The following is a 25938-nucleotide window of genomic DNA, read 5'->3' as shown; positions in this document are numbered from 1 at the left end:
AGCAATCTTAAAGGTAAAACAATATCCGAAAATTTTTGAACAAACCTCGAGTAATATTCACAAAGACCTAAAAAATGATTTAAGTTGATCTTTATCGTTAGGTTCATTCATGTGTTTGATGGAAGAAAGAAGGTCATTCTTCGGAAAAATACCTTGTGGATTGATCATGTATCCTAGATATTCAACCTCAGATGCAAAAAATGGGCACTTATCCTACCGAATAGTCATACCTCTAATCTAAAATAGATAATACCTTGTCAAGAGTTTCTCTGTGTTTTTCCACAGAATTTGAAAATACCAAAATATCCTGAAATGCAATTACATTTTCAGTGTTTTTAAATAATGAATACATCAGTTTTTGAAACACTGAGGCTGCAGATGAAAGCCCAAACGGCATCCTAATGTACCTGAATGTGCCGTCAGGAGTAATAAAGGTTGTGATGTCTCTTGAATCCTCAGTAAGTTCTACTTGATGGTACGCAGACTTTAGATCTATACTACTGAAAATGTTTGCCCCATCCAATTAAGCCAATAAATCTTGTATTTTGGGTAATGGATGACACTCCATGACAATTTGTTTGTTTACGGACCTCCAATCCGTGCACATCCTAAGCTCACCATTTTTTTTTTTTAACTAAAACTATGGGAGAAACCCATTCAGATGCATTAACAGGTTCAATTACACCTTCCTTACATCATTTTTTTATCATTTCAGATAATTCACCTCTAACAGATAATGGAACATTTCTTAGTTTATGGTTTGAAGGTACTGCATTCTTATTTTTTTTTTAGCACAATTTTGTGTGAAAATCCTTTAGCTTTTCCAAGTTCTCTTTTGAATACATCACTATGTTTATTAATAATGTCTGAAACAAGACTTCCATTTTCTCTGTTTTCCAGACTACTAACATGCAAATCTTCAACAAAGCACACTTGTACTTTGGCATTGGGACGTAAGGTGATGTCTAACTTTCCTTGGTGCTTCCAACCAAGTACTTGTAAACCATCTACAGCAACAAAGTTTGCCACGAATGGTTTTTTGCTTAAAAGTAATTTCAGTAACAAAAACCCAACATTTTAATTTCTTTACCACCAAATCCAAAAACACGAATATCATTCGGATACAAATGTTTGTTATCCCAAGACTTATAAAAGAAAGAGTAAGAAATAATTGTATAAGGAGACCCAGAGTCCACCATACTTCAATATCCCTACCTTCTACTGAAATAGTGCACATTGGAGGAATATATAATTCAGAGTCAATATCATCATCATTGGTAACTACTTGTCCTAATCTATGAACTTCTGTAACAGCAAGAATCTCATTTTCAAAATTAAATTCTGTAGGTGTTTCTTCTTGAGATTCTAATTCTGAAAGAACTGCCACTCTCCTATTAGATAGACAATCTGTGCCAAAATGACCAATTTTTTTACATTTAAAGCATTCCTTACCTCTAGCTTGGCATGGTTTGGATTGAAAAGAATGCGTTCTGGAACCACAACGATTGCATCTTTCTAGAATTAGTTTGTGACTTCACATTACTCTAAATAGTAGGTCCCTTAAAAACATTTTTGCTTTTAGCAAGAAATTGAGGTTTTGAATCCTTCACATTGACAGCAGCAACACCAGTAGTGATTTTTTCAACATTAATAGTATTGAAAGATATAATAAAACGTTCTACACTTTTTGCAATTCTTACTGTTTCTTCCAAAGTTGGATTACGTTGTCTAAGTAACTGCTCTTGAATCTTTTTATTGGAACAACGAATAATTAATTGATCACAAATGTATTTATCAACTTGGTCCCCAAAATCTCACTCAGCCGCCAAAACTCTAAGGCACTCAACATACGTATCAACTGGTTCATTAAGTAATTGATGTCTGGTGTAAAAATTATACCTTTCCATGACAATATGAGGTTGCTCAGTAAATCTCTTTTTTTAACCTATCAATGGCTTCTGAAAAACAATCATAATCACTATGATCCATTCCTGTAGGTGTAGGAGAAGGTGGCAAGTGTATAAACACATCCTCTGCATGACCGCCTAAAGTGTTTAATAAGATAGCTAGTTTTCTAGAAGGACTAAAACTTGCCCCATCAATTGCTAATAAATAGTGATCAAATATCCTATATACCATTTTTCCCATTTCATACCTGGCTGATTAGGTCCTGAATAAAAAGGAGGTGGTGGTGTACCACAAACAGTACTCATGGTGTATATAAATATATAAACAGTAACAAGATAAATAAATGCAGCACAAATCACATAAATGTGATAAAACACATTAATAGCGATAATGAGTAAATATTAGATTAATAAATTACCTTCACTGTTTGACCACCTCAAAATGAAAATAAATTGAAATATCTGCTAAACCAGAATAAATACTCGTTTAAATTGCCCACTAAAACAGTAAACAGATCGTGAATCCGTTACCAAGGTGATTAGAAAATAAATAAAATGGCCGCTGAAACGTGCTAAAACGTAATGATGTAAACAGCGTGATGACGGTATGCGCGTTGCACGTCACAAAATCTTGAAGGTGTGCGCATCACCGAAGCGTGCTGGAGTTTCAATGTGGAACTGTTGACACGAATCAAAGTTCTTGTGCGTCAGGATTCTATACTGTAGGTAAGCTCTGTGTTTAAAAGTCAACACGTTTAGCTCCCGTTACGAGATGCAAAGATCGCCGTCTCCCCGCAACTCCAGTCATCCACAAAAACATCAAATGTTACTGATCGCGTAGAGAAGATGACAGTCGAAAACACAGTAGCACAACGCAACTCACCGCAAAACAAGTAGATCAGCAGCAAAATCCAGTTGCGCTTCACACCCAATGCAAAATAGATCACCAGCTAAAGACACTTCTCATAGTCGATCTGTGCCTTTAAATTCAGTCAGCAGGCCAATTAGATTGAAACTTCCACAATATCTCGCGTCCAAATGTTAATCTTTGTGACGATGAGACAATCAAAATGAAGTTAAATCCAGATTCTTCATGCGGCAATTCCATAAACTTGTTGCAAGAATAGAGTACATCGCAGGGAAATTCATTCTTAATAAAAACATCGTTGAAAATATGTCCAATATTTCTTTACGAATATTCCTTAGAGGACAATCAAAAAAAATGTATAAAATTTCCCAAAAATGATCTGTGGATGCTCAGATCAAATTAAAAAAAATCCCAAAACGTCGCCAATATGTTGTGATAGATCAATAGTAAATAAAATCCAGAAGATCCAAGACTTAGTGAAGAGGTGTTTCAATAGAGCATCCACCTTCTTGAAGATCAGCAATGTAACTGACAACTGGCTGATCTTCAAGATGTAACAAAACAAACGCATTCAAAGAGATACAAGCTAAGCAAAGAACAATGTACAGGAAACATTCTACATAGAATGAACTAGGAGAATTCCTCAGGGAATTCTCAAGTAATAAACATTCTGTTAATAACACAATACTACAATTGGGCTGACTAACTGGAGGCTTTGGATAGGGGCAAACGAGAGGCACGGCTGCGGTTCTGTCTCTTCAGGACACTGCTTGAGTGGCACGTGACCCCAGTGAAACTGCACAGGGCAGGTTTGCTGCCACATGCGACTGCTGGCGATGCACAGACATCCTCTGGAACCTTGCGCACATCCTCTGTTTATACCTCTCGCTTTAGCCCTTCTGGGAGGCTATCTGGACTACATTGGGTAAATCCAAGACGCTCCAGTCAGCCTCCCCACTCTGATTCTCCTTCATGACATACAGCTCTGGCGACCTGTCAAATATGTATCCGCCGCCAGTGGCGCTCCCCTATGTCTCCATCGCAGGAGGACCAGACAGTGGCCCATGAACGTGTCATTTATAAACCGTCAGAAGTGTTTGGGCAGACATGGGCTCCTGTCCTCCGAGGCGAATTCTAACGCATCGGGCAGCTCATACCACAGAAAGCGGATAATGCTATCAGCTGGACTCCAGAGGGATGCCAGCCGTCCCCTCTCCCTTTCGTCTTCATCACACCCCCCCTGCATATTCCTCTCTTCTTTCTCTTCTCCTTTTCCCTACTCCTCTTTTTCGTCGTCTTAATATTCTCCCTTGCCCCGCCCTCCTTGATCTTGTTTTTCTCCCTCCCATTCCTCAATCTTTCTCTTCCCCGTCTATTTCCCCCCCCCCCCCTCCTCTGGCATACCCCGATCCACCACGGGCCCTGCCAGGTTTGGCGGATGTGCATGATTCCACCTCCTAGTCCTGGTGATGGCTCCTAGTCAGTAGCACAGGACCCATTTCCCCGTCCCCTCTTCTTTTGGTCGTACCCCACCACCCATCATCCTCCCCCCCTCCCCCCCGCCCCCCAACCCCCCATCCTTAGTGCGTGTACCCTATTCTGATGGTTCTCCTCCCTTTCCTTTGCGTTGTGGGCAATTGGAACTATTACTCATCGTGGTCTTTCATAATTGTAATTACTGTTTGTTGTGCACATTTTGTGATCTTCTCCCACCCCGCCCTCCCCCTATTTTTTGCCCCATTCCCTTTTAGTGCAAAAATTGCACTTTATGCTACTGTACTGTGCTTATTGTATTGTATTTTCTTATAACCTACTACTATATTTACAATTAAATATTGCACCACAAAAAAAATTACAGAAAAGTCGGGATATCCAGCCTCCATAAACACAGCTTTAGGTGCATGAAATTTAAGCTTTACGAATAATTTCTTGTCACGCAACTTCTCGTAGTGTTACGCGAGAAAGTTATAAATATTACCTATTCATGTGTCCCTTGTGTATTCCATTATTCTTCCGGAAGTGGGCGAATCATACTCCTGGCGTATATTATGTTAAAGCTACAAAAGACGGCACACACAACAATTTTTGTGTGAATGATATGTAGTCCTTAATGCAAAACATGTGTCTGGCATTGCAATTAAAGTTGTCAGTCTTGTCCAATAAGGTTAAACGTAACACTGAGCACTGCACAATAACTGAGAACTGTACTAAAATACATACATTATTAGGTCTCTGTATTCACCAAATGCAGCAATTTACTTTCCAGTATGTTATGGAGCGAACTTTCTAGTTTTTCATTATTTATTTGTATTGATAATAATAAACATGTTTATCACTTCCCGCTCTGAGGAGTGTATAAACTGCAGCGTTCCCCAAGGACGTCCAGGCCAACCGAAACCGCAAGGACTGACCATGCCAGTAGGTCTGGCTTTAAAGAAATGTTGTACGATAATTTGAAGTAATTACAAGTAAATAGCATGGGAATAGATATGTATTTGTGTGGAAGCGAAGATCCAGTGGCGTAACATAAGCCCCCGCGGGGCAGGGGTGCCATGAGCTCCAGGGGGCCCCCATCAGCAAAAGAGGTAAGTAGTGGACCGTGGAAGGGACCCCCGTACTTTGCGGGAGGGGGGGGCACACCTTTTGTTACATCACTGCAAAGAAATTTAGAATAAATTGGTGTAGGTTAAAAGGTCAGGTGACAGTTGCATTGTCAAGCCGGACCTCAAAAATCTGTGTGAATTAATGACTGCCGTCCTCATGTACTGCTGCCAGAGAAAAACATGAAATATTTAGTTATCTAAGAAACTTTAGTAGCATTCCAGTGTGGTGTGTGCCTTGAAAGTTCAAGCTTAGGCAGCGGGATAAATGAAAAAAATGATCTCAGCCGGGTGGAGGGCAACACCCTTTTTCTGCGGAAGCACATAACTTCTGCCCAATCAAAACATGTACTCCTAGCCCCCAATGTGTAGGCGGAGCCTAAACTTTTATGTATTAATGCTCACATAATTGTCTGGCGATGGCGCTGTCAAACCAGGCCACAAAAAGACCATGAGGAGAGGGCAAGAGGGGTGAGGGCTGTTGTACTGGTGTGACCTCAGAGCTGTGAGGTCACAGCAGTTTCGCTGCCCAGCCTTGCACTTATGTCGTAAATATATTGAGAGTTTTGCAGAGGACAAATATTGGTTCCTGCTCTGTCAGTATTTTGCTTGGGCTCTTCCCAGTCAGCTATCACAAGTCTTACTGCAGCATTTGCAGTTAACTAGGCGAGTATAATTTAGAACACAACCTTCTCTAACCAGCTTCAAGTCTCATCTAAAAGCTTATCTGTTCTTAATTCTGGAGAAAGAAAAGGGCAAACGGGCCTAATTGCTAGGAAATGTAGTCCTAACTAACTTTTTACTTCATTCATTCCTTCATACTCTGGTTTTAGAGAACCAATTGTTCAACTGGAAGAGCAATACATACTATGGATGGTCGAGGGTGTGTCTGCCTCTGAAATTGTTTGGTTTTCTGATTACCTGTAAGGCTATAAAAAACAAGCACTGGCATAGGCAACAGGTCTCGCTTTTGGGACCTTATAAGTATTTAGTTATGCAGCACAATATCCTTGGTGCAACAACATCCGCTGTTGCATGGCTAAACCTTGTACCTTAAATGTGTTTAGCCATGCAACAGTTGATGTTGTTGTCGTGTTCACCTTGAGGTAAATTAAATTGCTGTGTACAGTACATTTGCGCAATTGTGCATGTAGTCATGTATTCTAGCATTTTCATCGGAAATTTTTAATTCCACCATAGGCTAAAATATGAAGTGCTAAAACTGGAAGTGGTTCAAGAAGTTCTTGTGTGGCGTAGTTGCCTAAAGTTTTAGTAGATAGTTGCTGCACTGCATCAGCGTGCTTAAACCTAAACGGATTACCTCCGAAGGAAAAAGTATCAACGGGAAAGTTAGACCGGTGCGCTGGTATGAGCTAATGTATCGCTCAACAGGTCATTGGGGTGAAATGTCGAGGGCAACCTGTAGCTCACAGATTCTGGTCTCGGGGGGCCTGCACAGCCTATCAGCATTCCGATGTCGATGAAATGTGTTACACTCACAATATGGACGCGCTTAGAGACTGGTGCATACAGCATAAGTAGTCTGTATTACGAAGTGCCTCGGTGTGTTAGGACATGTCTCTCATTTCACAATACGTGAACGATTGAGGCTCAGACCTGCAAGCGTGTTAATGCTGAGGCAGCAGTTTGTGTGGGACGAAGTATACATAGAAATCGTGAGTGTAAGGGTGAGCACGAGGAGTTCCTACCCACGGTTTTCGAAGGTCAACACCAAAATAAAATGGTTTTTTTTTTGCCATTTTATAAAGTGCAAATCGATTTGCACAAGTTGCAATTACATAAGGTCCCAATCATCTTTTAGGCCCCGGGAAGTTAAGTGGTATGCCCAGAATCACAGGATGTGGAGTCAACGCCGAGACTGGAACCTTGTGCCGCCAATTTTTTTATTTATTTTTATCTGTTTTGTGTGTCACACACATTCGTAGGTGCGTGTTGAGAGCGTATTGCAGTTTGTGAGCAATTTTTAAAATGGCATGCTCCTCATAACGTAAGCATTTTTTGGACGTAGTAAATCAAATTTCTAATAGCATTCTGCAAATATTAAGTCTGCACCACAAGTTTGGCGATAATGTATCAAGATTTAAAATAGGTTTTGTAACTGATTTTTAGCATATTTAATATGCTCTATCAACAGATATATAAAAAATGTGAAATTTATCGCGCGCCATAAAAGAAATGTAACCACGCGGAACTTTAACCTTCATGCAAAATAATTCACCTGGATGAATAAGAAAAAGTGACACGACCATAACCACAGTGAACAAAGTCACACTTACCGAAAAGATAACGGACGCAATACTCACAAACCTATTCCCTCTGTGTATCCAGATGTTATGCGACATAATGGCACGTGCGACGGTATCAAATTCACAGTTCTGCACCCAAAGGAACGTACATTCACTCGCATAAATGTGTTGACACATGAATGGTGATTAATGGTAGTACATCTACATTTAAGGGTGTAAAATGTGATCACTCTTGGTTGGAGTACCTTCAGTGAACGAATGCACGCTTAAAAAGACACCAGTCTATAGAACATAAAATAATTCCAATTTATTGAAGAAAGGCGCTTGAAGACGCATGAAAAGCTCTGTATGAATGTGCATTTACATACTGTTCACCAGAACAATGTGCTTATTCAGCCACTGTTGCTCACAAATAAAATAAAATAATTGGAAATACAACTTCGCAAATAAAATTAAGGAAACATTGGGCCCAGGCCACAGCAATGCAAAAAACGGACTTTCGAAAAGTACCAGGAAGTTGAATCACGGTAATTTAAAACAAATAACTTCACAGATCGGTACTAAAATACTAACACGTTTCCGTAAAAGCTTGGGAACCCATGGTATGACACTATGAATTGTTCTGTGTGGATGTAGGTTACTGACCCAACAAATTGTTTGGGGTGTATAAAGATTTTTGTAAAGCTTTAAAACGTTTTTTTTTTCCTTTTTGTTCTTGTGAAAACATGTTTATTGATGTGTTTCAGCATTTAATGAGACATCTAATTTTTTCACTGGGTTAATTTTCAAATACAAATACAGTTCTTCTCGTTAGCATGTTTTGTAACCTAAACTCATGTTGAAAACGCCCTCTACTTACAGGTGTGCGATCACATAAACACACAAACAAATTCTACTTCTGATATACAGGTTGCCTATCATAATATACCATATGTTTCAAAGTGCGCTGTGTGCGTCCCTTCGGCTCCTCATAGACAGACCCACAGCTCGCACCTGGTGCTGACTTCTGAAGCTGGAAGGCGTCTTCGCAGGTGCACACTTTGTGCACCATAGACCGAGCCCCTGTCCCCTTGTCACATACACCGTTCCTAGACATGAGTAAAGCGGTTGAAGACCCTGGACTGCAGACCACTGTGAGGTTCCATGTGGTCACGTGCGGTTGTTGCAGTTGTCGACGCCAACCTAGGACTCCCCATAAAGTCTTGGTTTAATCGCGAAAGTAAAAGCGCAAGCTGAAAGTGTTACTGAGGAAGAGAGAGGGGTGGCGGGTTGGCACGGCCCTGAAAGTAACGCACGCGGGCACACAACTTTAAAAGTGAAAGCAGGCTGGCGAGTGGCAAATGGCAGCTGTGCACGTCGCGCGCGCTTGTGCGCGTTACAGCAAGCTGGTGGCCAAGCCTTTGCTAGCAGCACTTTTAAAACCCGCTTACAAAATGTCTCGCAGAGTAGCACATGCGCTGACTCGGCGAGACCTAAAAATAAATAACACGAATACTGAATTTGACTCAATGTGGTACGTTGCTTCCATGGCAGATTAGATATTGGATTAGAACCCTGGTGAAATTCGTGACCTGCCTCAGGTACTTTATTAATTCCTAGCACGCACTCTTGGGTTTGCTGCACTCGCATGTTTTTTCCCCCTTCACTTCCATGGCCTAGCTTCTTCATTCCAACCTTCTCGCCGTCCAGCTATGCATTCTATCCTCTGAAAGAGACTCACCTGCTGACTGCATCTTTTTTGGTGATTTAAATAAATCATGACTAATAGAATGTCTATCCACTTTCTCCTATATTGGATGGCATTCGGGCTGCTATACATAAACCTTGAGGTAAAGGACCATCTCACTGTAATGTTGACCGCAGCGTCATTCCCTTCTGCAAATCCGTAATATAATTGTATAATCAAAATTGAGTCCAGTATTGCATTTTTTTTTCGTGTATAACTTTTCTGTGACAAATTTGGAAGAACTGTCTAAAATACTTGTATGCCACCTCTTTCACTTTTAGGTTACTTATATTAGAAACTTGACATTATTTAAAAGCCAAGCTCTCCATACATTTTGCAACGGTAGCACAGATTTTCATAAGGAAGATCGTATTATTTTTCTTAATTCCTGCACGTTCAATAAGATTCCTAAGCTGTTCCTTTATATTATAATAATGATTTGTTGTGATTTTATGGTGTTTAACCTTTTTATAATCTGTATTTTTTGGTATTTCTTGTAGACCCTTCCACTGCAGTACAAGTTACAGTTCCGAATCCATTCAACGTGGTAATTTTATTCCAGCCTATCACATTACAGTGCAATTATCAAACCTCTGCTCTTCAGCCTCCTGTTGTCATCTGGAAATATAAATCTTACTGCAGGAGCCGGCTCACAGATGCTTTAAATCCAACCAGCCAAGACACTCAAATCAACAGTGTACTACAGGCAAACAGCCCAGGATATAATCCTTATGTGGAGTGCCAGGACAGCACAAGGACTGTCCGAGTGGTAGCTACTAAACAGGGCTCCGCTGTCACTCTGGGAGATTTCTACCAAGGCCGTAGAATCACCATTACAAACAGTATGTATGTTTTTTATGAAAAGCTATTTATTTTGCCATTGTAATTTAAGAGATTGAGAGAAACCTGTCTGTTGGACGATGGATGCAATGCTTGCATAGTACCCCCTAATCTGTGTAATCAGATGTTCTATTAATGGGCCCCAGGCTCTAGACCAGCTGAATCTTTTTAGACTTGATATCCATGTTACATGATGGGGGGAGTGCTATGGCGGCCTGACTCACTTATCAGAAGATCATTTTCTAATTTCTATCCATTTGTATAACACTAGCAAGAAACCTGTTTACACTCAACATGTTATCCAGTGTTAACATTTTAAATGCTGATCAACGTAGTAGAGCAGCTGTTCTTATCCTTTTGACTTTTGTGAGCCCCCACTGAATCATTACTGGAATCCCTGGATCCCCCACTGAATCGTTATTGAAAGCTGTGGACCCCGGGCCTAAGCATTTCTATGCTTTGAACCTCAAAATGATCAACCAAAACAAGTATATACCAAGAAAATTCTCACACATTAAAATATTTTATTTAGTACACAATCACTTGTAGAGAAAATTCCAACACTTTCAATTTTGCTTCTTTACTTGTAGATACTTTATTAATTTTAATAAATTTGAATCATTATGTAAAACAGTTGCTGACCCCCCTGAGTAGGTCTCGTTGACCCCCAAGGATACTCTGACCACAGTTTGAGAACTGCTATAGCAACTAATAGTAATAGCAATAACTCACATAAATGAGAAAACAAACATCAACATATGTATTAAGTTAGCATTAATTACCTTATTACTGTTAAGAGATTGAAAGTTACCTGAGTGTTGTAGGATAGATGCAAAGCTTGCATAGTAGCCCCTATGTATGTTATCAGATGTGATATAATGGTATCCTGTGGACCAGCTCAATCTCTCCAGACTTGATATACATGTTATATGATGGAGGGAACTCTGTGGCATGCCTGGCTCACTTAACCAGACGGCCATTTTCTAATTTCTGTTCATTTGTATAACTCTACCAATAAACTTGTTTATGCTCCACATGTTCTCCAATGTTAACATTTTAAATTCTGTTCAACATAGTCGAGCAAGAACACGCATAAACTGGAAAACAAACTAGGATCGACATCTTTGGTTTAATTTAGCATTGATACCTTGCTACACTTAAGGCATTGAAATAATATCTTGTTCATGTGCAGTTATGTTAGTTCCAATGTATATACTTTACATTTTCAGAGATTATTATCACATGTTTCATCCTTCAATCTCTGTGGTATTGTTTTGCCTTCCATATTTAGTATTTTTGTTTTTGAGCTAATGTCGACGCTCACTAGTAAGAGTTTGTATGCTTCTGATAAAGTCCAACAGTGCTGATAAAAAGTGGTTTAATTATATTTAAGACTGCATGCTGCCAAATGTGTACTCTGTGCTTCACTAAGCATATCTGTGCTCCTCACATTTACTCACAAGTGCAGCGGCAATCTTTTACACAAACGTGTGTGCTTGTGGTGAATTGTTTCAAAATATGTTATTAGATATTTTTGCCAAATTTGCACTGATCATCTGCTGATTGTTATTGGTGGTGGGCAAGTGGTTAGTTCTAAGCAACTTCATCAGTTCCAGCATGGTTGCAGTATGAATCTATTGTACAGCAGCATGCAGACCCTTATTCTTTCTTCTAGCTGTTTGATACTATGGTTACAAATTGTGCTTTGGTGTTTTTTTAAACACATTATATAAAATGAAGTACAGTAGAGTAAGTAAACCCTTTCTTTTTGGCTCTTATCAAGTGCCTTGTGTGACGTGAAATAGAAGCCCACAGTAGCACTTGAATGTACGCTTTCTGCAGTGAGACTTACTATGAAGCAGCTGTGAGGATTATAGGCTTTGTACACGTTACTCAATTGATGCCTCAATCTCCAGGGGATGTGTCAAATTCGAGACTAACTTTGTCAGCCGATTGGACAATGCAGGAACAGGTTTTATGTACAGTGTAATCTAAATGGTTTTGGTATTTTGTAAAAGGTTTTCATCAGCTCATACTTTTCTTGGTGAAAAGTGCCCTTAAAAAGGTGTCAAAATAAATTTGCAGGCAAATAAAGAAGCACACTAGCAGCATTCAGTTGTTTGTGTGATTTGGTGATGAATACCTCAGAAAGGGAGGCCATTTGTTTTCATGATCAGTATGATTCTGAACATGAAAAATGGAGCCTCGGTTTGAGATTCCTTGAATAAATCAAGAATTAATAAAAGCCTGGCTTAGAAAGTGTGTCTTAAGTCTCTTGTGAGTTTGGGCACTAAACACGTCATACGTGCATTTTGTCATTCATTCTTGCATTCATTCTCTTTCCCATCCACACTAAAATACACATACAAACTTAAAAAGCATATGTAAACTAAGTTTAAAGAATGCATTTTGAGAAAAAAATGCAGCAACCTAAATGACAGGCATGTGCTTACAAAGAAAACATTAGTAAAAATTGAACCTATCAATTGTTAGAGTTCCAGCATGTCAGTCTGACACGTTTCGAAGCAATGTGTGCACCATCTTTCAATTTTACAAGCAGTATGCAGTTTAATTAATGCTGCTTTTTTGATATCTTTATGGTCAATGTTTTTTGTCATCGATGTTTTTGGTTTACCAACATCTGTTTTTTCAACAGGCGGAACGGCTTGATAGCAATTGATGAACTGACAAACACAATATTATTTTTGTATTCTGTTCTATTTATTTATATATAACCTTGAATTAAAAGATAAATAAAATGAAAGAAATATTGTTTTGCCCACATCTTAGGGGGGATATGTATGCTTTTTTTCCTTTCTTTTGATGTTTTGGACAATTTCTGTGCCAAAGAACAACTTTTTTTCTGTGGAGTCTTAAGTGTTGTCAAGCTTGTTAGACTAGTAGGGAGCATTAACGAGTGAAAGGTAGGATGGCGTCGAGCAATCAACGCAATTCAGAAGATGTATTAACCCCTTCGACGCTGATGACGAGCTGGGCTCGTCATGAGGTAGCCTCCTGCTACGCTGATGACGAGCCCAGCTCGTCACGTAAAGTGCGCTTTCGCAAATCTCAGCGTACGGGCGGAATTCCGCCCGCACGCATGCGGTTAAAGAAGATTTGTCAGTCTTGCTTGGTGCATTCATAAGAGATGACTTGGAAGAAAGTAGCGTAAGGCGAGCAGCCGATTAAAAATGCCCTATTGAATGCACAAAAAAATGAACTACCAAAGCGTACTCTTGTTGTGAACAGTAGTAGTGTTAGGGATGCTAAGAGTAGTTTTAGCTGTTTTGTAACCGTAACCCACTTTCTCCCACCTCCAGACGTGCTCATCTCCACTTCATTATCTGGCTTTTCAATCCTTTCCAGATGCTGACCTCAGTTTTGACCAGACTGCATGGGGTGACAGTGGAGTTTATTACTGCTCTGTGGTTTCAGCTCAGGATCTTCAGGGAAATAATGAAGGTTATGCTGAACTGATTGTACTAGGTAAGATAAGATGTACATGTAATTTTTATACTGTTAGTGGGTAAAAAGCTTCCAAAAATCTTATATTTTGTCCTATTTGTTATAGAGTTGCACTTCTGCACAGTTGTTGATACATTTGTGGCGTAACAGAATTTGGGCCCCTCTTTCACACGGTGTAATTTGGCCTCATGACTAACTTTGTCAAGCGCGCCTAGCTCACGACTTGCCGCTCGCCTATGACCCGTTCAATAGCAATAGCTTGTCCTCTCAACACGGTCTTGTAAGCCTCCCATAGAACACCTGGGGATTGTACGGAGTCTACATTATCTTGGAAATAGTGCTTTGTGACTGCGATAATGTCCTTTCGAATTTTGGGGATCTGTAAATAACCAGGGGAAATTAAGAAAATTTGTTTTCGAACCTTAATGTGTAAAGTATAGGTCATAAAGACCGGTGAGTGATCTGAAAGGCCCCTGGGTCGCATCTGTGCCTCCGTCAAATCGGGATGGCTGTCTGCGGATAGAAAAAAATAATCCGTACATGAGACTTGTGTACTCCCGATTGGAAAGTGTAACTACGCTCCTCAGGGTGTTTGTCCCTCCATCCGTCCGTAAGGCCCAGTGCATCTAAAAACCCAGTCATTCGGGAGCCACCTGTCCCCACTGTTCTGCAGGGGTCGCCCTTTTCAATTTTAATGCTCCTTGTGTGGCTTGCATTATTTTAGGTTAGGCAGACATGCAGCGAACACCCCAACCCTTTGAGGCCCTGCGTACCCTATACCTTGGGATCCCGTCCTATTGTTAGAGAGGAGGCAAGTGCCCCCCCTCCTCCCCCCTCTTCCCGGGCCATAAGGAGGCCCCCGGTGGCCCGTACCCCAGAGCTGCAGCAAATATAAAAATGTTGTGCATACCTCAATACCACCCGGGACACTCGGAGGCCTCTGGGGGATGCGAGGGGAGCTCCAAGGCCCCCTTTAACTCCCCTACCTGCACCCATCCCAGGTGTGGCCGGAGCAGACTTTATCGGTTTACTTTCTGCTCTCGCCAGGCACCAACGCAGGAAGGGTATTGAAACTTTCCCTGCCCACGCTCTTGTGGGCTTGGAACAGCAGTGTTCCAGGGTGCTCAGCCCCCTGGGAACTGCTGCCATTAGATCCCGTGGGACGAGGTCCTCGTATCTCATCCAAACATCAGGGAGGGAGTCTGCATGCTCCCTTTCCCATCAAGAAGATATCTGCCTCAGAGGTGCGGTACCCGGGGACTAATAAAGGATCGGGAAGGGGGAGATTCACCTCCAATTATTTGCTAAAACATGGAGCCAGTTGTGGGCAAGCAATTGGAGAGTAATTTTTAGACTCCTTAAATCATAAATCTTCAGTTTAATTTTTATCCTGTGCATCGGAGCTGAATCCTCATTGGCTTTTTAGGGTTGGCTCCTGTGATCTAGGGACAATGACTAACAAGCCTTGTTGTTTTCTCCTACCATTCAGTACTGTTGACCATTCAATGCTGTTGAAATATTCAGAGGGAGTATTGGGTATCAAGGGGCAAACAGTAAACAGATACTTAAAACTGGCCTGCATTTTTCTGCCCCAGCACCTGCAAGCTGCTGTTCTGCAAGGCTTCATCCTTTAACTTTCACTGCCTAATCTCTATATCCAACCACTAGCTGAGTTACTCGGAAATATGTGCTTCTTACACCCACATTGCCACAGATGAGGTACTATCCAAGGCACCTCCTTCTAGCCTTGAATGTGGCAGCAACAGAAGTCATGGTGTTTTGGAAAATTGTGTCTCATTGGGCCATGCGCCAATCTATCTCTTTGTGAAAAATTTCAATGTCTGCTTGGCTATTGATGATCTTTCAATTAACTGACTGATAATGGAAATCCTCTCACAACCTGCATCAGCCTCGTACAGCTTCCTCCAGTGCTATCGCACAAAATACCATGCTCTATGGTGTGTGGCTTGAGACTGAATTCAATCTTTTCTTCAGAAGAATATCCGATGTAGCTTCTACTCCAAAGGGGACAACCCCACTAAGTAAATAGCTACAGAGTTGTGTGCTCTCTTGAGAGAGAGCCCGTCAACTTTTTCTCTTTCCTATGCACCGGCACTTACAAGTCTGCTTTCTTTTCCCTTTTAGTTGAAATTTCCTTTCCTGCTCACACAAGAAGCAAGGCCTCTGTGTGGCTCTCTTTGCACTTTTCCTTGTGCTTCAACAACTAGATCTTTTAACTTATTTGCCCTCCTTAAACAAGTGGTACTTCAAAGACTCTCAAGTGAGGCATTTCCTGTGGGTTTCAAATCTCTGGCCATGGGTATTATCTTCAGTTACACTGTATCAAACTTAAGCCTCAATTTTCTTCCTCACTCCTCCCATTCAAAACTTTCTTATTCTCTTAAATGACTTAATTTATTAAATTGACCAACTCTTTGCTTCCACTTCAAGTAGTCAGGCTAACTTCCCACTAACCAAAGAACCAGAGAGCACAACTGGACACTGTACAGATGAACACACTGAAACGGGTGTAAATATAGTTGCTGCACTCATCTAGTTTATGGTCCTTTGTGTGTAAAGGTGATACTAGAAGAGTGAGTTTTGCTGGGCATTTCTGGGAGGCGTTGTGAGATTAAGTTTTCGCACTCCCATATTTTGGCTTGCCAACCCTTGAGAAATGCAAGGGTGATACCCATCCAACACACAGAGCAGATCACTACAAGCACATATCTCTGCCTGTGGTCAAAGAAAAGATCAGCCTAATGTACAGTACTTAAACTAATTTTAATAACAGACATTAAAATAGCCATGCAAATAAATGAAAAATACCACACCACCCTTCTAGGTTAAGCAAGATCGCTATTTAGATGTTTCTAGAGGACCTGTCAGTTTGGAATTGCATATTTGTCTTAGTAACTTGCTGCTTTCACACTTGTGCCTGTGTTCCTGGTGACAACAGTTCTTTTGCTCTTCACCTTATGACAATGCTGAACTGCCATTGTTGTCTGTGGAGGGAGCAGCATTTAAACCATGTCTTTCCCTGCTCACTCTACAAGAGCAGAGGCAGGGAGCTCTTCATTAGTTCCACCACGAGAGCAGGTCATTCCTGCCGGGTGAAACCACAATATCCACATATGCTCGATCAAGGGTGCTGGCTGGGGGACCCCAGGGGTTTCGGACATACCCGGCAGTCCCTAACAAGTAGCTGGGGCACCCATTCAAAAAAGAAATATATATTTGTTTTCACTAAAAAAGCAACGGTTACAGGGACGTTGTAGTTGGGCTCTGATTTCACTCATACAAAACCAGTAAAAGTCAGCAGTTCTGGTTATCTGATCCATCTATAACGTACGCCCCTGCAATGCACTGCTTATGACCTCACATATTACATCACTCATGACATTGTCCGTGACATCACTCATGACATCCATGATGACATCTCAAATGACATCACTCATGACAGCATCCAGTGATTGTTTTTCTAAAAGTTTTTGTGTTAAACATATATACTGAGGTACCACAAAAGTTAAATTAGTATACTTTGTGTTCCACTGTGGAAAAGTAAATTTTGCCATGTTCTGTGTCCCTACGTGTCCTCCATCCTATGTTATATGTGCACGATTAATATGCATATGTATTCCCCATGATCGATTAAAGACGCAATTACAGCTGTGTCCATCTCTAGTATGCCAGTTTCCAGTTCTCGTGAAAGCTACGAGTATTAGGCCTATGTAAAGCTACGTTGCCACGTTTCTCAGTGTGCACGTTATTTTATTGTAAAGTCCCCGTTTCTAGGCCTCAAAAGGGCCCGGACTCAGATTCAGCTCCTGTCTCCTGAACCCTCGCTGAGGAGCGATACAGCCCCCACCTGTATCCCTGACCCTTCACTTACTTCCTGCCTCACAGTGCCCGGCTCGGCCTGGCTCTGCCTCTTAGTCTGCCAAGAGTATGTTATGATTCCAGTTATCAGTCCAGCCCTCCTTCTCTGCATTCCTAAGCTACTGAATCGCATCAATAGTTTCAGTCATCGTCTAGCCTTTACGTCTCCATGTAAGAGAAATACTGTATTAATGGTCATTTAATATTCCTCAACACGCACTACATGTAGAATAATGCATGCACCAGTCTTAGTGTCTGTTAGCCTTTGCCCTGATAACTTTTGGATTCTATCAACATGTTCTCTAAACATCAGATACTAGATAGTGTTTAGGTACATGTCGCTCTGACTCTCCAGACTTCAGTCTCTGCTTCTAGCGCAGAAGTCATAGCCCCCAGCTTCTCCTAGTAACACGTCATTGCCAGTTTGCGTGCACCACTAGGTTAGAGGTCCCGGCTCCTTAGGTAGCCCCCTCCATGTTTCCGCCCCGTTTATGACATATTCTGTTACGTCTACATCACATGTCTATGTTCACGCCTCTTGTTACACCTACTTTCACCCTTATCTCTCGCGACTGTTACAGGCCCTGCCCACTGTCACACCTACTGTATGTACTGTAATGCAATTGTTTTAACTATATATATGTGTGCACTGTTATTAAAAAAGTTATCCCTTTAGCGCGCTCATTCCAGATCCTGCCCGACAGCTGTCGGGGCCCCCCTGTTGGCTAGCCATCCCAGATCTTGCCCGTGCAGGTTGTCCTGTTCCTGTCCTTTATGCTGTATTAAACCTGCAAACTCCTACTACCTCGAATCTTGACTCTTATTTATTGAGCTATCTGTTATTGTTATATCTAGTCAAAAATAGAGGTATTATTTATTTATTTACCACATAATGGCGCCCGAATAGGGACTTGCCCTTTCCCCACGCGCCGGTGAAGCCACGCAAGCCCCCTGATCCTCTGCAGCCATGACGGAACCATACCGTGCACGTGCAGATATTTCTGCTTCAAGTATCCCTCAGGCCCACGGAGGAGACGGAGGTTGCGGTCCAGCATCCAGACGAGGCGGTGGAGGAACGCGGCGAGTCCCGACCAGAGCCCAAGCCGAGAGTCCAAGGTCCGAGGTATCCGGAGGCCCACCCGTAACAGAAGTCCGAAGTTCGTCTGTCCGTCATCGTAGCAGTCCAGTCCAGTCCGAGGCCTTCCGTTCTTGCTGCCCGGTGAGTACCGTTGCTGGGGTAGTATCTAGACAGGGTCAATTGCATTGTCTCTGGTCCGTGGGTTTGGGTACACAGATCCAACACGAAGTGTCCACTTAGGTGGATGCGGGTCCTGACGTGTCTCTTTATGAGACCGGTAAGTTTCGTACTGTTTTAGCAGTGCATCTAGTTTCTGTTCTAGTCCGTTCTGTTCTCGAGAAATTCATGTATTCTGTTTTCAGTATTCCAGGTAGTGTTTTGTCTGAACTGTTATCCTAAATGTTATTCATGTATCTCCATGTCGTGGTATGAAAGTGGTGTAATTATCGTGTTTATTGTATATTGTATTGTGTCTAGGCTCCAGCCCAGTCATGCCTTTGTTTTCTAAATTACGTCAGTTAAGAACTAGAAAAGGTCTGTTAGAAGAAGCAGTTCCTGTCCCGCCTAGGGACAGTCCAGGTCACTTTATGTATCAAAAGCATGGCATAAGCGCCATATTATATCTAGATTTATGGGTGGAGTACACCAAACAGTTAGAAGAAAAGTACAGATGGCCCGTATCGGGTACATGGGATGCCGAGTGCATCATGCGAGTAGAAGAAGTATTATGGAAAAAGAAAGCCAGACAGTCACAGAAAGATGCCATCGAGTTATGGCGCAAAGAATCTCATAAAAGAACCGAAAAAGAAATCAGAAAGTCAGAATTAAGTAGAGAATCCTTAGAAAGAGCCCAAGAAAAGGAACTAATCGAAATAGGTGAACGAGTTAAAACCGAACAGTCAGACAGACAGAGAAATGCCCTTATTAAGGGTATGTATCCTCTTCTTGCCGAGGGCTTGCCAAAAGCAACCCCGGAAGCACCATGTAATTTTCCGCCACCCTTAGTTCCGACCAAGCTACGTCACAAACCGACCGCAGCTGATATTTTTCTCTCGTCCTATTTGGACGACACAGTCCCAGAATATGCAAATCCTGTTCCACCAGCTCCTGTAAATAATGTAATTCATGGTCCTCCAGCCACCGGGGCACCTGTTACAACACCTGTTACGGTACCCCCGGTCCAGCCCGTAGTACAAATTCCCGCCACGTCAGTCACTCTGCCAGCACGAAGAGTATCAGTCGACGATTCCAGTTTAGGGGCCGCGGGAGGAGGTCCTCCTGGTACCCCGCAGCCAAATAGACGTTTAGGAGCAGTCGAGTTACATGAACGTGCGTTACAGCGTACGCCCAAATATAAGTCCATTGCAGAAATCAGGCGACTTCTTACTGAATGCTGTTATGATCCAGTCCCAGGCGAGGATAGTATGGTTATATATTCCGTACGTATAAGGCAGGTGTCCGAGTATTTGGTCACCCTACCGAATATGAAAGAAGATCTAGACAGAATGTATCGTTTCATTCGTACAGGAGACGATCCAGAAAGTATTGGTGAAGTCATGTCTCTCAGGAAATCTGAGATCCAGTTCATGTTATTAAAGTTTCTGATCAATTGTTTAATTAGGGAACAAGATTCCCCGACTAAAGATCCGAACGAAATGAAAATTTTGACAAAGTGGAGTGATAATATAGCCGAGGGTAAGCACAAGACACTCAATAGTATAGAGAATATGTACAAGAAAATACGTAAAGAAATAATAAGGTTACACGAACAACGCAAAGAAGCACAAGTAAGCGAGAAAGAAAATGACTCTTCTACTGAAGAGGTAGACGACGAGAATACCGCCAGAATAGCGTATGTAGGTAAATCTAGAATTCTAGACCGACATTTACGCTTAGAACACAAGAAAGTCTTTCATCTTCCAGCACCGGAACAAGATTCTCTGGAACAAGTATTTCAAGCTACCGATCAAATTCTGAAATCACGAATCGGTTATAGTGAATTAAGTACTATGCATGAACAAAAACTAGCCCGATCAGCAGTCCGATGGATTACTGATTCTACCACTTTTCCAGACGAAATAGTGGCACAAATGTTTCTGAAATTACCCCCAGCCGAGCAGCGACTGGTGGGTATGTATATGATCCAACACCTCATTACACTGTATGAGGGTCAACATTCTGATCCAGGTCCGTTACACGATGTCCTGAACGAGTTACTCCAGTATAGATGGAAAGGTTTAGGTACTGATTTAATTAGTGTCATTCTAGAACAGCGCCACAAATATAGAACGTTTTTGAACCCGCATTTTGTTCATGTCTCACCTCCAGAAAGTAAACCGTTTTACATAGATAGACAGCATCCGCTACGAGAAGTACACCCAGTTAGGACACCAGATGGTGAAATGCAACGAGTATTTGTTTACACCCCAGTTACCAAGATGGAACTCTTAGAGATGAAGAAATTAATTCCCTGTCACGACAAAGATCCAGCAGGGTTCCACCGAGAATTAAAAGACATGCTCCGTATGGGAGAATACACGTATCCAGATATTATTAAAATGTTAAAAGTCCTGTTGCCTGCGGGCATATATGAAAAACTCAAGGAAAAGGATTGGGAGGTGGGAGAGAAAAAGATCGATTGGACAGCTCTAGAAGCTGAAGATAAGATACGAGTACCAGGTACCGGTCTTGGAGACAAATGTAAAGAATTACCAGAATTATTGATACAAGTTTTGCCTAGATTATTAGCCACTAAAAAGGAAGACTGGGATGCAATCTCAGCCTGTAAACAGAAACAAGACGAAGACACTAGTGATTTTTATTCCAGATTTGAGAAATGCTTTATAATAAACAGTGGTTTGAAGACGAGTAGCGAGTCATACCCTCATCTTTTTGTTACTAAATTAGTCGAGAATTCAAGTCCACAAGTTAAGAATCGAGTTTTGAAAGTCGAAAGTACATGGCAAGCTAATACTCCGTCCCAGATGTTACAGATGCTCCAGTATCACCAGAATAGAATCAGAGAAGAGCAAGAACACGAGAGAAGACGTATGAAAGACACGAAAATGAAAGTACTAGTTGCACAATCTGTTCCACAGGACAGTCAGAAGAGGGGTCCGAATCAAGCCAGTCATCCTGCAGCTCCCGTTAAAGGGACATGCAATTATTGTAAACAGCCAGGTCATTTTATAAACGAGTGTGCAGTTCTGAAACACAACATAGCCACTGGTAAAACTAAAGAAAGACCACGTCCGCCTAGACAAGAACAAGTTTCACAGACTTCTCAGCCACAGAATGCACAACAGACAGTTCCAGCACCGCAGCCTATCGCTGCAACACAGCATGTTACACAGCAGATGTACCAGTATGCACAGACAGAGTATCCAGAGTATCAAGCGTATTCATGAAACAGCCTAGAGAGGGAGGTAGGCTTGCCTCTCATCGAGATTCCTGTAGATCAAGAAGGTCCCTATGTTCATAGTCAAGTATTAGGGAAAGACAGAAAGTTTCTGATTGATACAGGGGCAAGTAGGACTACCATTAGTCACGACGAGGTTCCAGGGGCTCCGCTCTCAGGCTCTAGAAATGTTTCCCTTGGATTTTCAGGAAAGCCTATTGTAAACGAGATATCAAAGCCAGTTACTCTAGAAGTAGGTCCATTGTCCCGAACTACTGATCTATTGCTTACAAAGTCCTGTCCAGAAAATTTGTTAGGTATTAAGACACTGAAAGAGTTAGGTGCAGTTATTTGTTGTTCCCCAGAGGGGGTACGTTTGTTTTTACGTGACTTCAAGGGTCACTATGTTTTACGAGATTTTGATCCAAGATTGTCTAATGTTCCGCAGCATCTATGGGCGCAAGGTCCAACTGATGTTGGTTTTATGCAAATCACACCCCATCGTGTGACTCTCAAGCAAGGTATAGTCTTGCCACGAATCAGACAGTACAGATTGCCACCTGAGGCTGTAGCAGCCTTATCCAAAATTATTGACGAGCTCATTGCTCAAGGAGTAGTTGTAGAAACTGACTCCAATGTATGTAATTCTCCTATCATTCCAGTCATGAAACGTACTGATCCAAATGCACCCCCAGTATATCGATTAGTGATTGATCTTCGAGAACTTAATAAATGTATCATTCCCCAGTATCCAGTTGTTCCAGATATCTCATCTCTATTGACAGCCATTGATTCTGAGGCTACATTTTTCACAGTCATAGACCTCAAAAACGCATTTTTCAGTGTCCCCATTCATCCAGACAGCCAGTACCTTTTCGGTTTTTGTTTAAATGGAAGGAGCTATAAATTCACACGAGCTCCTCAAGGTTTCACAGAAAGTCCTAGTATTTACAGTCAAGCACTTAAGAGACAACTAGACAACATTCACATGCCAACTGACACTGCCCTGCTCCAGTATGTCGATGATCTACTGATCACCGCCCGTTCCGAACGTGCTTGCGGGCGAGCATCACTTACAGTCCTGTATTTCCTAGCCGAGATGGGGCACAAGGTGTCCCCTTCGAAGCTTCAATTCTGTGTCCAGCAAGTGATCTACTTAGGCCACTTACTGTCCAAGTGGGGTAGGCAGTTGACACCCGATCGTATCCAGTTAATAGCGAGTCTTCCTCAGCCCAAGACCCAGAAGGAGGTACGTGCTTTTATTGGCCTTACTTCTTATTGCAGACAATGGATTCCTCAGTATGCATTTCTAGCCAAGCCACTGATACAGTTAACGACACAGGAGGCAGCCGTAACGACTGTTCTCCCTTGGACATCTGAACATACACTTAGTTTTAATGAGTTAAAGAAAGCTTTATGCCAAGCACCCGTTCTAGCTACACCGAACTACAGTAAGCCTTTCACACTTTTTGTCACAGAACGTGATGGTACTGCATTATCTGTTCTCACACAAGATCAAGCCGGACAGTACAAGCCCTGTGCTTATTTTTCGAGCACACTAGATCCAGTAGCCCAGGCTCTGCCTGCGTGCCTCAAGTCAGTTGCAGCCACAGCACTAGCTATCAGACAAAGTGATTCCATAGTATTAGGACACTCCCTGACAGTACAAGTTCCACACTCCGTGGAAGTTCTTTTAAACCGAACACAGACCCAGCACTTGACAATTGCACGTTTGACACATTATGAACTGACACTGTTCCAGCCACACACAGAAATCAGACGCTGCAACGTTCTAAATCCTGCTACACTGTTACCGTCAGTTACTTCAAATCCTGCCACACATGACTGTGTGGAAGTTGTTAACACTATGACTAAGCCAAGACAAGACCTGACAGATATTCCATTACCAGATCCCGACCTGACACTTTATGTGGATGGTTCATGTATGAGAACGAGTACAGGAGAACTAGTAGCCGCGTATGCAGTGACTACTGACACTGAAGTTATTGAAACACACCGTATTGACACCCTGTCTGCTCAAGCAGCAGAGCTAGTTGCTCTGACACAAGCCTGCATACATGCCAAGAACCTGAAAGTTAATATTTACACAGATTCACGCTACGCATTCGGAGTTGTACACGACTTCGGAGTGCTCTGGCAGGAGAGAGGTTTCATGACTTCTCATGGAACCAAGATTCAGCATGGTCTCCTTATTCAAGCTCTGTTAAATGCAATACATTTACCGACATCTATCGCTATCATGAAGTGCAAAGCACATACGAAAGTCACTGACATTATTTCCCAAGGTAATGATCGAACAGCCAAGCTTACAGCACAGACACCAGACATACCAGTTAACAAGACACCGACATCCACTCTAGAACAGACTACTTGTATGACAGTTAAGGACCCTACTCAAGATGTCATAGATATCCAGTTACATGCTACCCCCGAGGAAATTAAGAAATGGTCCGAACAAGGAGGGGTCCAGACAGATCAGGGATGGTTGACGAAGGGTAGAGCCACATGGTTTCTCCCCGACTCAATGGTTCAAGTCATTATCAATACCGCACATAGTCCTGCACACTTAGGAGAAAAAGCCATGTTAGACAGTATCCAGAACATCTGGTTTAACAAGCATTTACGAGCTGCAGCCAAGCAGAAAGTCCGTACTTGTATATGTTGTCAATTCAATCCAGGTAAAAGTGTCCCGGTGGAACAAGGTGGATTCCAGCCCCCTGACCACCCTTTTGAAGTCCTTCAGATGGATTATATTCAGATGGAGCGATGTCGAGGTTTCAAGTATGTCCTTGTAGTTGTATGCGCTTTGTCCAGGTGGACAGAAGCATATCCAGTCCCAGATTACACAGCCGCGACCACTGCCAAGCAGTTGGTTCGTGAATATTTCCCCCGTTATGGACTCCCAAGGGTCGTATATTCTGATAACGGCCAGCCATTCTCATCTGAACTCATGAAGCACGTTTCCCTTTTGTTAGGGTACCAGTGGAAGTTCCATTGTGTACGCCATCCAGAAGCAGCCGGTCTCGTAGAGAGACATAATCAAACCTTGAAAATCCGTATTGCCAAAGTCTGTAAAGAGAAAGGTGTAGACTGGTTAGTTGCCCTGCCAGTCGCTCTGTTCTATATGCGCATGGTCGCACATTCCAGATCAGGTCTGTCCCCTTATGAGGTCGTATTCGGCCGCCCCCCGAATGTATGGGGTACACCTAGACCCCGAAGTATTACAGATGTTTCCAGTAATATGCTGACAGATTACCTAGCTTCCTTGATGTCTGCCCTACACTCTTGTCGTTCACAGGTTGCCGCCGCATTTCCAGACAATACCGAGGTGAAACCGCATGAAATTGTTCCAGGAAGCTTGGTTCTCGTCCGGAATTTTGATCGTTCAAGTCCGCTGGAGCCTCGCTGGAAGGAGCCGAAGTTAGTCCTCCTAACCACCCGTACTGCCGTCAAGTTGGAAGGCAGGAAGGGGTGGGTGCATCTGTCGCATGTTAAGAAATTTCACGGACTGAGACCTAAACAGCTCAAAGACACTTCTACAGACACTTTTAAGTCCGAACATTTGCCTATTATCAAGGACTGTCCCGCAAATGACATTGATACCAAGCCTCCCCTGTTAGAGAAAACTCCACAGCAGGAGTATAAAAGTAAGCTCCGGTCTAGTAAAATAAGTCAGCCAGTTTAATTGTCTAAGTCCTCCCCTAGGTGAAACGGTTAGACAGGTATCTGACATGTATGAAATAGACCCCCATAGTGAGAGAGTTAGTCAAAACTCAATCCGATGTATCGTTTTTCTAAGTTTTATATTGTTTTTAAGCTTAATGGTTACCTGCACGAGTTATGCATTTCATTTATGTTTTCCAATTTCTCATGTGAATATGTTTTCTAAT

The 25938-nt window shown here is 42.1% G+C and overlaps 1 protein-coding gene across 4 annotated transcripts in view; it reads left to right on the top strand.

Annotated features, from left to right (window-relative positions):
- Positions 1-25938, top strand: part of LSR (lipolysis stimulated lipoprotein receptor) — a 314698-nt gene that overhangs the window by 34788 nt on the left and 253972 nt on the right. For all 4 annotated transcript variants that reach the window (XM_078643633.1, XM_078643637.1, XM_078643634.1 and 1 more), the window contains exons 2-3: positions 9869-10210; positions 13575-13694. In XM_078643633.1, coding sequence (XP_078499759.1) covers positions 9869-10210; positions 13575-13694 — 462 coding nt within the window. The remainder of the gene's footprint in view (positions 1-9868; positions 10211-13574; positions 13695-25938) is intronic.

This window comes from Lissotriton helveticus, chromosome 5_1 (genome assembly GCF_964261635.1).
Source record: "Lissotriton helveticus chromosome 5_1, aLisHel1.1, whole genome shotgun sequence".
NCBI lineage: Eukaryota > Metazoa > Chordata > Amphibia > Caudata > Salamandridae > Lissotriton > Lissotriton helveticus.
Note: the sequence above shows the minus strand (reverse complement) of the source record. Positions and strands in the feature narration are given on the sequence as shown.